General features: G+C 46.7%; 4 protein-coding genes across 4 annotated transcripts; 2 read left to right on the top strand and 2 right to left on the bottom strand.

The window, feature by feature from the left end:
- Positions 1-200: 200 nt before the first annotated feature.
- GLAREA_06266 (uncharacterized protein) lies at positions 201-5,537 on the bottom strand (the record flags this gene model as incomplete). Its single annotated transcript, XM_008081680.1, has 4 exons — positions 201-3,756; positions 3,806-3,909; positions 3,955-5,414; positions 5,492-5,537. 4 exons carry the CDS (start codon positions 5,535-5,537, stop codon positions 201-203), a joined length of 5,166 nt encoding a protein of 1,721 aa, XP_008079871.1.
- A 2,612-nt stretch (positions 5,538-8,149) lies between these two features.
- Positions 8,150-9,843, bottom strand: GLAREA_06265 (alpha/beta-Hydrolase; the record flags this gene model as incomplete). Its single annotated transcript, XM_008081679.1, has 2 exons — positions 8,150-9,009; positions 9,072-9,843. The coding sequence occupies 2 exons, from the start codon at positions 9,841-9,843 to the stop codon at positions 8,150-8,152; spliced, it is 1,632 nt and encodes a 543-aa protein (XP_008079870.1).
- A 1,279-nt stretch (positions 9,844-11,122) lies between these two features.
- On the top strand, positions 11,123-12,136 carry GLAREA_06264 (P-loop containing nucleoside triphosphate hydrolase; the record flags this gene model as incomplete). Its single annotated transcript, XM_008081678.1, has 1 exon — positions 11,123-12,136. One exon carries the CDS (start codon positions 11,123-11,125, stop codon positions 12,134-12,136), a length of 1,014 nt encoding a protein of 337 aa, XP_008079869.1.
- A 1,764-nt stretch (positions 12,137-13,900) lies between these two features.
- Positions 13,901-16,753, top strand: GLAREA_06263 (uncharacterized protein; the record flags this gene model as incomplete). Its single annotated transcript, XM_008081677.1, has 1 exon — positions 13,901-16,753. The coding sequence occupies one exon, from the start codon at positions 13,901-13,903 to the stop codon at positions 16,751-16,753; it is 2,853 nt and encodes a 950-aa protein (XP_008079868.1).
- Between the last annotated feature and the right edge of the window lie 976 nt (positions 16,754-17,729).

Genomic DNA, 17,729 nt, shown 5'->3' with positions numbered 1-17,729 from the left:
TAATCATGCACATTTCAAAATCCCCATATCCGATCCCAGATCCCAAATTCCATCATTAACAAGTCCTTCCACCATCCAGCTTAATCAGCAAACTACCAAACCTCATCCTATCATTCAAAGAATTACCCCCAAAATCCATCCCACGCAATGATATATCCACTCAAACCCAACATATACAAGAAACCCCCCCCCCTCTCCCACTACGGAATAGCATTCAACTCCTCCCTCTGCCTCAAATACGTCTTCGCGAGCCCATCCCCACCCAACGCACTCAACTCCATCCAATGATACGCGACACACATCGTCGCCGGATCGCTTCTCTCTCTATCCCGGTCCTCCTTACCCGCACTACTCCCCCCATGCATCTCCATGACCTGCGCCTTGAACGTCTCGCGGGGTTTACTCAACGGCGCAGTGACTCGCTCGACCAACTCTGGATGAGTGAGGTAGAAAATTGCAAGCTCCCTCTCAGCTACTGGATCACCTTCTTTGGCGGTGATGGTCCACATCTTACCGGCGTCTTGCATGCTATATTTCATATGCTCGCCGGATGAGGCTGGTTGGAGTAATTCCGGGGAGGTTGTTGTCTTTCGCGTCTGGCTGTCATGAACGATGATTTCATCCGCAATCTGAATCAGCGTCTGGCAGACATCCTGCTTCAAACCCAGCGCGGCAAGCCCAGCATCCCAAAAAGCTTTACCACGTTCAGTCTTATCCAAAACGGCAGCAGGAACAAACGAGGCGATAAACTGCAAATCTCGGAAAAGAGTCTTTGGTCGAATATCAGGATCCCGAAACAAATCCTGTAAAACGTCCACAATCATATCAGTGCTTGCCGGATTTGCATTTCGATCCGTAGTTCGATGAACAGGCGAAGTCGGCTCAGGAAGATTCAGAGTATGCGATCGACGCTCCTTGCAATTATCAATAGCCTCCTCAAGATTTTTAGCACGCGGCATCGCGGTGCTATTATCATTGTGGCCAAATGCATTGATATGTTGGACTTCAGCTGGAGGAGCTGCAGTCAAAGTTTCCTGTCGTATCCGTGGTCGTCTCGGTGCCGACGGCGTAAGAAACGCAATGATGAGATGCTCCAGCTCATACAGCGCATTGAGCTTAGCATAAGGATTCGGATGCACCGAAAACATTCTCAACAATCGCTGAAAAGCTTGACGATACGGGAAATCAGGCGAGTCCAAATCCTTTGGCACCATTTTCCTAGAAACCCGCATAGCCGTCTCACTCGTCGAAGACCCCTCCGTCTGAAAATCAACCGATCCACGATCAGATGACGCTCTTGTCGAAATAGGAGATGCCCTATCAACTCTTTCGAGAAATGCATCAGGTCGTTCACCAGGCAAATCACTCTTCTGAGCTCCTCGCAAATCTCTCATACTCTTCTTCTTCTCCAACGTCCGTCTCTTGTGCTTTCGACGAGCTTTCCTCTCTTGACGCTCACGTCTCTCCATACAATCCTGTCCAAGATCGCCAGCAAACCATGAATCGGTCTCACTACCACGAGCAAAAACAAGCATTCCCAAGTCACTAAGAAGTAAGCTCGTAAGAGTTTGCTTCAGCTCTGTCAAAAACTTCTGCTTCGCTTCACTTGCACGTTCCTCCTTCATCATAACCGTGTCATTCGTAGACGAGGCTGTCCCAGGCCTATGACTGCTGATACTCGTTGTAGGTGACTGAGCTCTGGTCTGAAATGGTGACCAAAACGTAGTTGCAGAATCGATTGTCAAGACAGGACTAGACATGCCGAAATAATCTTGCGAGTCCATCAAATCTCCAGTCGTGCTCAATCGAGTAATACTACTAAACCGACCCGAGTCAAAGCTTTGCTGAGATTGATTTCGTGCTGACATTGCTCGAAGATCCCGTATTCCTGATCTATTAAAGTCGGTATTTCTGAGACTCCGTCGTCCAGCGTCGGGGTCGGTAAGATCATCGCCGGAAATATTCAGCGCTCCAAATCCATTTATGTACAAATCCCCCTTTTGTCTTCCGCTATCTAGAATGCGTTTATCTCGATAGTACAATTCGCTAGACCATAGAACAGGCCCATCCATAAGATTATCGCCAACTAATTTGTTGATGCAAGCTTCGATCTCCAAGGAAAAACGGTGAATACGTTCTTCTCCCTTGCAAAAGTTTTCAATCCCAAATTGTGATAGCCAACGTAATGTCCTCTCGGATTGTTCATCCGAAAGTTTGTTTGGACCGCCTTGATCTTCAGCAGCCGCCATCATATCCATCACTTGTGCTTCCGTCTTTAGCAGAAAATTGTTCGTGGACGATTTAGAAATATTGCGAGGTCGTGCACTTGCTGGAGGTAGATAGGATGCCTTCTTTGGTGCTGCCATACACTTCAGAGCCACTGCGATATTTCGTGCCGTTTCGTACGCGGCCGAATTTCTGACATCATTGACATACCACATCTTGTCGCGAAGTGCTTTCAATCTCTTCATCATTGACTCAATCGTGGTATCATGTCTTTCTTGAGACTGCTTCAGCCAAACAAGCCATGCGTCGTACTCCTCAATAGCACCCGCTGACCGCCGAATTGAATCTCTTGGTCCACGTGAGAAAATGTTCAGAAGAGAAGCATAGCCATCGCGTCTCAGGGAAGGAGAAGATATCTGATGAAGTTGATTCAGCGTCTTCCAGTACAAGTGAGCATTGACAAAATCCGATTGAGCTTGACATTGAGATTCCGCAGCTTCAAGCATCGTCACAAGTACTGGTTGAGACTCGTCATCAGTCTGTTTGCCACTCTCCGAGTCACCACGAACCCGAGTCAACTTGGAATCGATTGCCTTTGTATCTGTGCTATTTTCGCGCGCTCGATATGGATTCTTTGATTGCGGTTTGGCTGAGGAGCCAGGTCTGCTGCGTTGTTTCTTTCGAGGACTCTCCAAAGTCGAAGTTCGATTGCTGAAAGTTTTTGATTCTTCTCTCGAATGCACAGACTGTGGTATTTCGTAATCCTCCAGCAACTTCAGTATCGAGTCTCGAAGCTGATGATAATCTTTGTCCAGATCAGGCCGAGAATTGTAAGAATCATCCTCGCTGTCGCTACTTGTGGTAAACTCTTCCTCTTCAGCTTCATCATCTGGATCGTGAAGCATCTGAGTCGACAAACTTTGGCCATCAGGAGAGATAAACAGCACCGCCCACCTTTCGGCGCACGGATGACAGGTTCCGGTTATATTTTCTAAGCCCAAAGCATTAGACATCTCGTCAATGGCAACTCGTAATTCATAACCATCATCTTCATAGTAACTCAACCGTTGGTTGTGACCGTGGTAATGAGTCCCACTGGGATATCTCTGGGTTGCACTTGATCCATCATCCAGTAATGGCTCACGTGAAGTTGTGATATCGCTCGTGACTGAAGATGCACTGTTGCTTATCACGGAAGCATTGTCGAAGGTATATCGAGATGCATGCATTGGCATGGACGCTGTCATTACAGACATACCGGAAACAGAAGAAGCGGAGGAACGTAATCCATGAATGTCCCTGGCTAACGAGCTTGAAACTGGACGTTTCTCTGGGAAAAGAGCATTTACCATAGTTACCAGATCCGATGGTCCAAGAACAAGATAAGGGTGTACTTCTGAAGTTTCCCGTAATGAGGTGATTGATCGAGCTGGAAGGAGTTTTGCCTTTGATTTGGATGGTCGGCTACGGAACCGTGACATGATATTCTCAATATGGCCTTTGATTGATAAGGGCGCAGATGCTCTCGACCTGGTAAGATTAGTATTGAATCCCAAAATCCAGTATAAACCCCACATACCACACAAGATCTACCACATATTTGGAAGAGCGCATGGCCACTTCCTTGAGAATTTTTTGCCTTCCATACTCTGTGATGTGATATTCCGACATCATACCATATGCCTAGTCAAATTAGCAAAGGCCATAGCACTCCTTTATCAAACTCACCTCAGGATGGACAATAACATTAAGTAAGAATGTCGAAAAGAGCCATTTTGACACCAAGAAAACCTTGGTAGACGCATTCCTCTTTGGATCATCAACCTTTCGAAGAATCGCATTTCCAAGTTCGAGGAGTCCTTCCGGAATTCCACCAGCTCCTGGATCATCAACAATCTCGAAAAGACCTTGAATAGCCGAAGCGTAAAACTCATCAGCAGCAATGGAATCTTTCGCATTTCGAGGCTCCACATGAATCCGGGTTCCAGCTTGGTCCTCGGCTTTTTCCAACAGAAAAGCTCCATCTTCCAGGATCTTCATAAGATACCATTCCATGTTACTGCGACCAGACCAATCACGCATGGCTGTCCAAACATTGAGAACGCTGCAAACGAAAGGATCCAAGCCAGATTTGCTATCATTGATCAGTCTTGCGCAAGCCGTCGCCCAAACATCGGTTCTCCTGAGATCTTCCAAAGAATCTGGACCTGCTGAATTGGCAAAGCACGTATGAATCAAAGCAGATAACGGATCATGACGTTGAAAGGAAAGCAATCGCTCAACTGCTGTAGGGGCTTGTGGAGAATTTCGATGGGCACTTGGAAGATGGCTCTTGGATCTGGTATGAAATGGCAAAACAGATTCCACTGGTTCCAATCCTTGATGAAATATCGTCAACGCAGACAATTCTGAATGAGAAAGACTCGCTAAACGACTGGCCAAATAATCCGGGTTGGTTCTAATCTGGGTTAGAAATCTGGTAAGGGTCTCTCGAGAACGCCGTGGAATATCATGCATAAAGGTTGAAAGAGTCTCGTCGCCATTACCATTGGGCCGTACTCCATCCAAGTCTGGCTCCAAAAGCGCATATCTCCTGGTCGCATCACACGAATTTCTAACATCATGAATGGCATTATAGAGATTAGCAAAAGCTTTCTTCTCGTCACCACGGAAATTGTCAACCAAAGTGCGATGCGATAATTCTCCACATCGTGCCAGCCGTGCGGAGAGGGCCGTGGAAACCAAAGACCGTTGGAGTCGTACCCTGGAATGGGTTCTCTTCTTTTCCTGGTACGTTGACAACCGGACTAGATGGGCAAGCTCTTCCAAAGTTGTGGCAGCCGCAGATGCAGTAACTACTGCAATCTGGGGATTTGAATATTGTGAGACATCCTGGAGGAGGGGACGCGGGGGAGCTTTGACAGGAGAAGAAACGGGTATCGTTTCGGGAGCGGCTTTGTGTTGTGGGGAAGGTTGGGAGATTTCTGATCGTCTGTGAACTGGAGTAGGAGATGCTTGACGAGAGCGGCTTCGATGTCGATCGCGGTCTGAAGTTTCTTTGTAGGAAGTTGGGGGTCTGCTAGGACTTCGAGAGGAATATCGATGTAGTCTTGGTGGAACTATGTGGTTATCGAGCGGAGATGGGGTTGGACTTCTCGAGGAGACCTGCGTGATCGTAGGAGAGGCGGCTGGATACTCTCTGAATTAGCAGATACTCCTAACGTAGCTCCATTCTTTTTAAACCATCAAATGCGACAGAACATACGAGGGGAAGCATGCGCAGGCCCCGGGAGGGAAAGAGAACGCTGCATCGATATCATCGCTCCATCTGGTGGTATGGTGGCTGCGATCGCGAGCCTGGACTCGAGGTAGAGGTGGTTTAGATATAGATGATGCTGTGGCAAATGAGCTGGATATGAATATAATGAATGTCGTGGTGTTTATTTGTTGTTCTGTCGACTGACGAGGCGGGTAGGAAGGCTGAGGTGACGGGTGGTGGAGGTGGAGGTGGAGGGATGATCTCGGGAGGATTGATTAGAAGCTTGAATCTACTACAACAACAACATCAACACAGCGAAATGCCACAACTATCGCGACCTGCGATTTGAAGTCGAGATCAGAGGCAAAGAATCAAAAAGGAAAGTATGAGATGAAGAGCTGTCGCGAAAATAGACGGAACGTTCTGCAAAAGACCAAAACCCGTCTCGCCGGTCGTCGTGGTGCCTCCAGTGCTCCACGTTCATTGCTGGCCACCACTGCCACTGCCAACAAATCCACGCAGTTGCATGCGTCGCTAGCACCCAACGCCCAATCACGAGACCCATGGACCAGAGCGACAGGATCAGCAGCCAGCACAGACGTCGACTGATTCGACGCTGGAGCTGTTCAGCGTCCCACCGTAAAAGGTGCCGGTGCCGTGGCTCATCTCCCTCCCCTTTTGCCATCGCTTCACCAATCTGAGGTGCAGAAGCGATGTTCAAACGACGACTCGAAGACTCAGCGACAACCGCTTTCAGCCTCCCACAGCGTGCTTCTGCAGCTACTGGAGCAAGTGCTGAGAACTGGATGAGCCGAGCAAGTCTGAGCAAGCCTTTCGGGTGGCACGTCGTCTGGCTGGATGGATGCCCTTGGGAGCTGGTATTTAGTCGATGTGAGCAGTCATTTTCGCTTGTCTCCTGCGTTGCTGTTGTACACAGTCGTACTCGAGGACACCATTGATACGCGACTCGAGCTGTAGGACAACACCGAAGCTGGATGAAATACGCAGTACATGAATGGCAATAGCTCTTACTCAGCTGGTGTTGTGGCACCACCCGAAAGACAGATGAGATGGCAAACCATACCATCCAATCCACCCACCACACCTTCACCCTCCTCAGTCTCGGAAATCTGGTCAAGCGATCTGGCGACAGGACAAGATAACTTCATTACCTACCCGGTCCTTGCCAGCGCAGTCTGCAGCGGAATTTCCTGTCTCAAGTGGAGTGCGATGTGTTGGTTGCAGAAATGGTCACATCCAGGAATCGATACTACAAAACCATGATTGATATCAAATCCCGTGCGCTTCTACTTTGATTCGTCGCAGCACGTTCTTTTTTCCTTCGAATCGGCCCTGGATCTGCCAACTCACACTTGCCTTAGTGCCGAAACCTCATTGCGCTGTTCATCAACAATTTATGCAGCAGATAATAAACGCTCTTCTATTTTCGACCTAGGCAGCCTTGAAACCGTTACATTCGGGAATCTGGAAGCTGTGAGAAGGCGAGACCACGAGATGAAGATTGTTGAATCAAGTATAGGAACACGTGATCTACCACACGATCTGATACTCAGATTGAAAGATTGATCATCTACCTTGGTAAAGTATTTCAAGATAAGATCAGTTCGTTCTTCCAGATAATTAACATGCATGCAACTCAGCAAACTCTCCTACATAAGATGGTCACATGTCACCTGACTATATACCTCTAATCACTCACCATTTCCCACCAGCTTTTAAAAAATCTAATCTAACTGAAACCGAGCCCCAAAACATACCTAAGCCCCATTTTACCCCAAATATGTCACCAAAGCAAGCCTCCCCCTTCCCGAATCAATCAACATCGCTTGAACCCCTTTTCAAGCGAAAACTTCTACACCACCGCAAGCAGTGAATCTGATTGGCAGTCAAGTCCTCACCAAACTCCTGACCGTCGTTTCTCAAATCACCTAGAAGATTGAGCTCATCACTCACAATTCAACAAGCTACGATCCAGTGTCTGCTTATTTTATCTTCAAGCCTTGATCTGTTATGCCATAACTAACGATACAACCACAATCCCCAATATAAGACACTCACATCCTTTCAAGCACACAAAACCATCATCGCACCTTCAGCTCTCTAACCCTTCATCGTAATAACATACATATTCACCAATTTTCTACATAGCTTACACTTCAGCTACCTCATTCCTCTACAGTAAACATCAGTACAACATCTATATAGTAATCAACGAGGTCAATTCTGTATGTGTTATGAAGGATACTCGGGTGAGTGCCTGGATCATGGATGACGACTTGGGATAGCTGACTACTCGGAGGTTTGATATGTTAGTTCGGAGTGGAGGGAATTGATTTCATTTTTGTACTTTTACTAGGATAGCCGTTACGTAAAACTCACGATTTCTGGATTTATAATGTAATTGTGATGGAAAAGGACAAGAAATAGATTCTTTTACTTAACTGGAACTGATAGCCTCTCAAATGATACATTTGCTGAGAAGGATAGACCCTGAGCTCCTTTTCGTCTAGGCCAAAGCGAAGGTTCGGTTGATGTAATATCAGGATGTAGCTGCTGCCCACATATTTAAATGTCTTAACATGATAAATGTAAATAGAACATACAAAAATACCAAATGATAATCACGAAAGCAGGTCACCACCCTCACCACTCTTCAAATCCAGCAAACCACTCCTCCAACAACGCAACCTTCTCCGCTGAACCCGCAATCTCCCCCGCGCCCCAACTATCACCCAACCACATAGTCCTTGTCGCATTACTCATAGCCGGCCACTCCACCAACCCCTCCCCATTCGGATCCCCCGTCTTAATGAAATTGGCCCAGTACGCTGACATCACGGCCTCAACCGCGTAGTCCTCGGCGCTCCAGTCCGCGACTACATTCGTGTTCGGCAGGTTGTTCATCACGTAGTTCAGCTCGGCGCCGTGGTACACGCCCGCCGTCTGGTTCGGCGGCGCGTGCGTGAAGTAGTATGTGAATACATTTGAGGCGGCGCCGCCGGCTGTCCAGTCTTTCGCCCAGTTCCAGGTCGAGGTGCGGGAGAGGTCGCGGAAGAGGGTGTTGCTTAGGGTGTTTGCGGAGGTGTCGTTGGATGCGGGATAGAGGTCGAAGAAGGTGGATGACAGATTGCCGAACATGGTTGTGAATTGTGAGGTGTAGGTTGCGAGTGTGAGGTCTGGTTCGGGAGATGCGCCGGATTCGTCGGCATTGTTGCCGGTTAGGATGGGAACGTCGGCGTGGGAGTTGCTGAGAAGTGCTTCGGCGTAGCTGGAGATGAGGACGTAGTTGTCGATTACTGGGCGCCACGCAGGGGGATTCATGAAGGAGGAGATATTGGCGAAGCGGGTGTTGGCGTAGAGAGGGTCGGAGTCGTTGTCGACGGTCAGGAGGACTGCCATGGATACATTTCGGAGCTCAGAAATTGATGTTACGTTCAATTTGGTGAGTAGAGCAATGCCGTCGTCGTAGGCGGCTGAGAGTTGGCGGTAGGATGTTGCGAGGCCTAGGGTGATATTAGGTAATATATTGTCACGAAGGCTGGAACGTTGAGGATGAGAGACATACCAGCAGTCTCAGGATCATGAGGCCCTCTCGCACCACTCTCCGCAATAACACCATGGATTAAGTTTTTTGACAGAGGACTATACATCATATCCAAAGCACTCGCCGAACCGGCTGACTGTCCACCAACAGTCACTCTTCCCGAATCGCCTCCGAAGGCTGCAATATTAGTCTGCACCCAACTCAAGGCGGCCATCATATCGAGTAATCCATAATTTCCCGAGCTATTCGTAGCAGTCTCAGCAGCCAGATCCGGATGGGCGAGGAATCCAAACGGACCCATCCTGTAGTTAAACGTGACCACAATGATATCCTTGGACGCAAGTCCCGAGCCATCATACGTAAGCACATCTCCCCCACCACCCGTGAATCTCCCGCCGTAAATCCACACATAGACTGGTAGTTTCGAGAGACCCGTCGCGTTTTGAGGTTTCCAGATGTTCATGTAGAGGCAGTCTTCAGAGACGGTGGCGTTTGCCGAACCGAAGATCGATGCGGTTGGCGATACCATCTGAGCACATTCTGCACCGAAGGTACTCGCGTTCTTGATACCGGTCCATGGAGTTACTGGGAGAGGTGCTTTCCAGCGGAGGGATCCGGTGGGTGGTGTGGCGTAGGGAATGCCTTTGAAGACTGTGATGTCTGATCGGTAGGGAGAGGTTGTGCCTTGGAGTTGGCCGAGGGTCGTGTTTATGATTGGGGATGCTGAGGAGGTTAAGCAGGTTGCTGTGACAAAGACAGGATTGAAAACAGTTAGAAGATAATGAAGCCTCATGGTGAGTATATACAGTGCTTAAACGAGCTTAATGAATGTGAGGTCGAAATGATTGGATAGTGACCGTGGAGGACAGTTCGGATGAAAAGCATTCCTTGGGATTTCTCAACAATGATATATACATACTTTTTAACATACATCTAGTCAGCTACACAATATAAAGCTGTGGCGAGGCTTAGACATTGTTACGCGGTTCGTCCCACAGAGTGTCCACTGAGTCGTAATTTCGTGGTGCTCAAAGACGTTTGTCAAGCTTTCAAGTGGGACAGTGATTCTCCTCTTTAGCCGATCTCCATTTTAATCTTCCCAAAATAGAGTCTTAACACAGTCGTTAACGAAGTGCTATCAAACCTAGTCTCAAAAGCTGTTGTTAGTCTTGTAAACAAGCATCTGGCCCATATCAAGAAGATCTAAGACACAAAATCCATATCGTCGTTGGTCTGACCAGGGGAATGAATTGAACGAGTCATATTGTGTTCCAAACTTGAAGTAAGAATTTTCTACTGGCAAAAGTTTTGATTATTATCATAAAATTAGTCGTGGCATGACGCTGAAACCGCGCGTTCGGTCCGGCAAAATGCTTCCGGTTCGGCATATATTTTTGGCTCCGAATACCTAGAGGATACTTCATATATAGGAGAGTGATATGAAAGAAGCATAGGACTGCTCGTTAAGTTCTGTTCTTCCTTTTTGGTTTTTGATTTTTTCATCAATGTCGAGGACAGAAACATAATTCTTTGGCAATACTATAAATTATTAGCAAGTGACAACCGGAAACTTTAGCTTACTTATTTGGAAGACTTACTATATTCTATTCAGTATCTACTTCGTACATGACTGAAATAACCAGCTTTCGCCGCCGCCACCCTATATAGCAACTTTACCAAATAAGATAAAGTCTCATTTAATCTTAGACAATGATTCGCTAGATGTGTCTAGTTTTACACTATTTTAGAGGAGTGCACAGATGTGGAGGGCTGGTTATTTCAGTTATGTATGAAGTAAAAAGATCTCAATAACCGTGAGTAGCTCTTACTTGTTATACAAATGAAGAGAATTAGGAAAGTGATTTAAGCACTAAGGCAGCTATTACAGCGTCTGTCTTTAGGCGAGCTAATTTAAGCTAGCTGACATTGTAAGTTCTTGGGTATTTGGGCGCAAATGCGGAAGGCCATTGCGTATTGCGAATGATAACGCGTCAATTGTCCAGTTGCTGTATTGTTGTGTGCTCAAGACTGAGCTTCTGTTGGTGACGAGTGACGGATGTTCTTGAAGGGACATGGACATAGAACAGGGTGATCTCAAAACCCCGAAGAAGTTCCGACCCTCGGCAAGTCGCATGGCATCATCGCAACCACGCGTTGATCCTCACACCATTCCACTCTCATGCTCACATTCCTCATTTCACTTGACCTCTTTATGGGATCGCGCTGAGCTGCACTTCGCTCGCTCTTCCCAAAGACTTACAATGCTTCTCTTAGGATTAACCGGTTCCATCGCGACTGGAAAGTCGACGGTCTCCTCTATCCTTTCCTCCCCACCTTACTCCCTTCCTATAATTGACGCAGACATCCTCGCGCGCAAAGTCGTAGAACCTGGGACAGCAGGCTACAATAAAATATGCGCACATTTCCTTCCTACGACTCCAGATCTCCTCCTCTCAGAGTCCGACTATGACACGAAGAAATTCCCAAACGGAGCTCCATTAAATCGGCCAGCCTTAGGGAAACGTGTCTTTGGAGATAGCGAGGAAAGGAAGAAGGACAGACAGGTCTTGAACGAAATCGTACACCCAGCTGTGAGGTGGGAGATGTACAGACAGCTGCTAAGGTGCTATCTAAGGGGTGATTGGGCGGTGGTCCTTGATGTCCCTTTGCTGTTCGAGAGCGGGCTCGACAAGTTATGCGGAATCGTACTCGTCGTTGCTGTACGGGACCCAGCAATACAGATGAAGAGGTTGAGAGAAAGAGATCCACACCTAAGTGCCGAAGACGCAGAGAACAGGGTCCGGAGCCAAGGAGATGTCAGAGACAAGGCGAGGCGAGCTGAGTTCATGGAGAAAGAAGCGGGGAGAGGAGTAGTCGTGTGGAATGACGAAGGCAAAGAAGAATTGCGAACAGAGCTCGAAAAGGTAATGGAAACCGTGAAAGGGAGGAGTCCTAGATGGTGGGCGTGGTTACTGCTTCTCTGTCCACCCCTTGGAGGTTTGCTGGGGGTATGGAGTTACTGGCGAGGAACTGTCATAAGTCGAAGATGGAACGATCAAGAGTTCAAGGAACGTGCGAAGCTTTGAAACATTATGTTGCTGATGGCATATTTTCAATACTCGAACATCTTCCCGAGATTTACTTCAGGATAAACGACCTGCGTACATCGTGAGATTTACATCAAAACACATACCTGGGAACTATACGATCCACTGACCGATCGATCATCAGATCCGGAAAGCAACTGTACGCTACGGGTGACCAAATCGCTTTGTGTAGAGCTTGACACGACACATGTGTTATGCGTCCGCTGGCATCAAGATATCTTGATCAGCTATGTGCTATGAAGGCACTCAGCCCTTCCCTGGCTCGAGTCGATGCGCATCACTGACTGCGTTGCTTTGAAGGCTCCCCAATCGATTGCGCTGGCGGGCTCGAAGCCATATTGCAAGCGCAGGCCGAGGATTATGCATCTACGCATCGGTAGCTGTTGGTTAGGCATATTCTGGCTCAATGGTCGAATTCCAATATCAAATAGAAGATCTTAATGTTTTGCAGCATCAGAAGAGGATTTCAAGCTTTTTTGAGTAAGTTCATCATGAGTTTCCTCGTGACACTCTCCTCGCTTCTGGTGAGGAAGGAGCGATCGGGCATCCATGACCCACTTTAGCCCAACTTCTGAATTCTTATCTAAGTCAACAAATCCGACTTCTCACTTCGAAATCTTTGAAATCCGGACTCTGTGTTCAAACTTTTGATGATCGATAGTCGAGGTCGTCCAGAAGAACTCCACGAAGTTTATGTATATTACTACCTTTGAACAACTTGTGTTTGAGCCCCAGATGCATTAGAGTGGTGATTCCGAATCAACATCCCGGATACAGCAGGCACTGAAGTGGTCTACTTTCTCTTTTGTCGAATGTCGAATGTCGAATGATGTCTCGTTAGAATGTTCGACATATACCGTTGATCATCCGCCATACCGAAAACCGTGAATGTTCCGGTCACATCGTAAGCATTTCGCCCTCATATGTGAATGAAGCTTACTAGTTCTAGATTTTGGATCACCTGGGACGTGCGATTGTCTTGACATAGCCCACTCCGAGTGATTCACACATACAGTATTGTATGTTTTTGAATCACAGCTATTAGACCATTTTCAAAAATCAATACCATATGGATTGAGCGTGGGCTGTTGTCTGTCCTATAAAGTTACTCTGCCAGCCCTACCAGTTATGTTTCTATCTTGATCAACTCAAGTCGGGTTATGGAGAGCATGTATGTTCGCTCTGACTGTCAGGCAGTTTTGATAAATCACCCATTGACACTTTATAGATCTATCTGGTCGAGACCCAAAATCAAACCAAGGTTCTACCCTTCGTTAAGTCCAAAAGTATCCTACAGTAGACTGGACTCTCGAAATTTTAATACTTATTATCTCCATTAATTATCCTTCTGCGGCGTACGAGGCAGTCAATCGTTTACACCACTATCCAGAAAACATCATCCGTTCCTGTATCCGGATTAAGGCCGCCATCTTGAAACATCTGGCAGCAGCCCTATCCATTATTATTTCGTAAGCAGCCTAGGTGTCAGAGATTATCAACAATCTAACCGGAAAATCAGATATCATATTTTAGTTAAACTATGGGAGTGAAGCATCCTGCCCATGCAGAGTCGATATTAGATTGGGTGTCCGGAATTCAAGTCCACGCACTCGCAAGAGCATCAAAAGCGAAAGCTCTCGCGAAGAAGGAATCAAAACTTATTACACTGCCAGACTCAAATGGATGTAAAAGAGGAGTGAAAGAAACCAACCCAAATTAACCGAAAAGACGGTTGTAGCCAATATGGCTAAGAAGAAGAAGGAGTGTAACCATTCTGGGACCAAGGAAACACCAGAAACGAAGACTTCGGCAACTGAACTGATATCCACCCAAACACGTATTATTAACATAGAGATCTCAGATACCGAAAATGATTCTTCAACATCATCATCTTCCGGCGAGATTATATCTCGAACGACAGAAATTACAGTTATGAAAAAGGCCAATCTTGTACCAGCGAGTAAGCCATGCCAAGCGGAGAAGCAGAACAAGAAAGCCCCAAAACAAAATGAATCGGCCGATCAGCTGACCAAAAAGCTGGAGCTTCTTGCTGAAGAGCGGAAGCTGAAGCCATGCCTCAAGCGAAACGATACATCTAAGGGTAGTGGGTGCAAGGAAGAGACCAAGAAGCTCAATTGCATGGACTCAATTACCAAGGAAAACACGCTAAGAAACAGAGGTGAAGGAGTGAGGCCGGAAAACTCTAAGACTGACCAAACGCAAAGTCACCACAAAACGCAAAGTCCGCAAATTATCTCAACCCACAAAACTTCGATCCATTCACCCCATAACCATCTGCAAAACCAAGCGCACCGATATTATACTTCGCACGTCTACGGTACCGCAGGTAGACCTGGCAACGGAGTTTACCCAAGCACACAATCGCATCATCCCCAAACAACAACATTGCAAATTTCCAGAGTTCGATCCAACGACCTTCCAAACACGTCCAACTCTGCTCGTCCTCGCGCGAAGCTACACGAGCTAGCCACAATGGCGCAGAATCCGGAGTCACAAGTCATACAGCAGGCCAGAGCCGAAGTCATCTTGCGCGAAGATGTTATTGAGACTCCGACCGATCCACGCCCGAATGCTTTCTTCTGCGCAAAAACCGGGGTTTTGCGAGTCTATCACGGCGTTCAATATGGTAATCCATACGCGACAATTCTTCCACATCCTCCTATTCCTATTGGTACCTACCCTCCACATGCTGGTCAGTTCGTTGGACCGAGTCCTGCACAGGTGCATGGTGGCCCTCCGCCAATGCCCACGCCTGTCCCAACTCCTGGTCCGCGACTCTTCAGCCAACCCCAGAATTCTCCTGCGGCAAACAACCGCTATTTTAGTGGCCCAGGCAGTAACAATCAGCGATATTTCACGGGAGGCGGAAGCAACTCTCACTTCCATGCGCCTCAAGCAGGGAACTCGGGTCCGCCACCACCATCACCACCATCAGCCTGGCCAAGTGCGATGGCTCAAGATGCTAACTATATGAATGGGAACAACATGTCTTCAAATAATATGCCTGGTTCGTGGGGTAATGAAGGTCCTTCAAACAATAATGCTTTCAACAACGGCAATTCTGGCTCCGGTTGGAATTCAAATTCAAATGGCAATCAACAAAATTCTGGGCAGCAAAATTGGAACAGTGACAACAATGGGTCAGGTTGGAATCAGAACTCAAATGGCAATACTACCAACTCTGGAAATGACTGGAACTCAGGCCCCGCTAACAATCAACAGACTCCTGGTAATAACCACAATTCTTCTGCTCCAAGCTTCGGTAACGGAAACGGCGGAAACCAGAATCAAAGAAACAACAACTCTTCGGGCAGCTTTCATGGTGGAAACAATTCTCCATGGCAAAACCAAAACACCAACGGCCCTCAAAACAATCAACACAACACTCCACAGCAAGGTTCTTTGGGTCCAACGAACCCTTGGAATTCAAACGGCAGCAATCAAAATTTCAATGACTCTAACAATCATAACAACAATCAATCAGGTAATGAGTGGGGTGGAGACAATAACAATACCGGTGGAGGATGGGGAGAGAACTCTCAACAGCAGAATTTCAACGATTCATCTAACAACAACAACGCTGGAGGAGACTGGGGAAATAACGACAACTCTGGTGGCGGTGGTTGGGGTAATGATGAGTCGAATAACAACAACAATTCTGGAGGCGGAGGATGGAACGATTCATCTGGCAACAATGATAATAACAACTCGGGTGGGGGAGGAGATTGGAGTGGTAACTCTAACCAGCAGAATTCCGGGGGAAATGAGTGGAATAGCAGTGGCAATAACAACTCTGGTGGTAACGACAACCCCGGTGGGAACGAGTGGAATGCTAATGGCAACAACAACTCCAGCGGGAATGACTGGAACAGTAATGACCACAATGCAAACTCTGGTGGACAGAACGTCAACAATAATTCCAACAACAATGGCAATAACAACGCAGGAGGAAGCAATTGGGGTGGCAGTAACCATAACTTTGGCGGCCAGAATTTCAACAAACCAAGTAGTAATCATCCAAACAGCCCTGCGGCAGGTAGTAACTGGAATGGCAACAATCAACCGAACGGAAGCGGTGGCGGCAATGGAGGATCTTGGGGAAATAACCACAACTCAAACAACCAGAACTTCCACAGGTCACTTGGAAATCCTCCACCCAACAGCCCTAACAACAATTTCGGAGGCAATAATAACAACCACCCTGGAGGGGGCGGAGGCAGTCCATGGGGCAACAATCAAAATTCCAATAACAACTTCGGACCCCACAACGTTAATAACCATAATTCCAATCCTCAACAGTCATCCGGTAACAACTGGGGCGGCCTTCCTACACCTGCACCTTGGGGTGATATGTCTGCAGCTCAGAGTTCTGGTAATGACAACAATAACCAGAATTCTGGTGGTGGAGGCTGGGGCAATGACAACGGCAATAACAACTCAGGCGGAGGATGGAATGACAACAACAATAATTCCAAACCTTGGCAGAATGATACGGCCGTCTCTGCTGGTAGTTGGGGTGGTGGTAATGATAATACTGGGCCGACTGGTGGGGCTAGTAATCATGGTGGTTGGTAAGGGAGTTGTTTAGATATTGCTTTTGCTTTAACCTGATGTTCTATTCCGGTCCATTTAGTCTTGCTTGATTTGTAGGGGTGGAGTTGAATTGTAAAAAGTAAGAGATGTTAGGATGAGTAGTTATTTAGCAGCTTTGCGGCGAGTGGAGGTAGCATATATAGATAGCTAAGATGGCTTCGATGATTTTGTTACCTTAAGATTAGAGGAATATATGACAATAATAACCAAATCAGTGACTTTGTCGGTGTGAATGTTCGATCCTTTTTGCGCTGGATTTCTGATATCATTCACTGTTGAGATTTCAGGCGGTTAGGAAAGTTAATGTTGAAGTTGCCATTGTGGATTTGCAACTTTCATATTTTAAAGCCGATTTGTTAATTGTAGAGTAAAGACCTTGAAAACCATCGGGTAACAATACATCGACTTATATTCAATACTACTATTTAATACAGCCCACTACCTCTGCATTCACTTTACAGTCTACCTTTTTCTACCACTTCGACAATGTATATGAAAAAGACTTACCATGTAGTTGTTAGTCACATTTATCGTTTACCGTCAAGTTTTGGACGAAGACAGGGGAGCTATACTGTTATGATCCTTTTTGGCTGAGTACGGATTGATGATCGTCTCTTCTTTGTCACCTCACGTCAACAGCATTGTTAGCAGTTCTCACACATCAACGCACGAGAACATATAGCACACATGTAATTTACACCTTCGTATATTCCAAACTATCTATCTATCAAATATTCCTAACTATCTTTCTCAACTATCTTCTCTAATAATTATTTGCTACTATTTAATATCCTGAATCATGTTATATCCTGTCAACATATTGAAGCTCAATGGCTTGTTATCCAAAATAAAAAGATCTTCTCCCGTCAATTACAGATGTTGAAACTATATCCGAATTATTGGAATGGGAGAAGTGTAAGTGGAGTGGGGGAAGGGGGCGGGAGGTTGTTGAAGCCTG

Source organism: Glarea lozoyensis (genome assembly GCF_000409485.1).
Source record: "Glarea lozoyensis ATCC 20868 chromosome Unknown GLAREA15, whole genome shotgun sequence".
In the NCBI taxonomy this organism is placed as follows: Eukaryota; Fungi; Ascomycota; class Leotiomycetes; order Helotiales; family Helotiaceae; genus Glarea; species Glarea lozoyensis.
The sequence above is the reverse complement of the archived record's forward strand: the minus strand, read 5'-3'. Positions and strand labels throughout refer to the sequence as shown.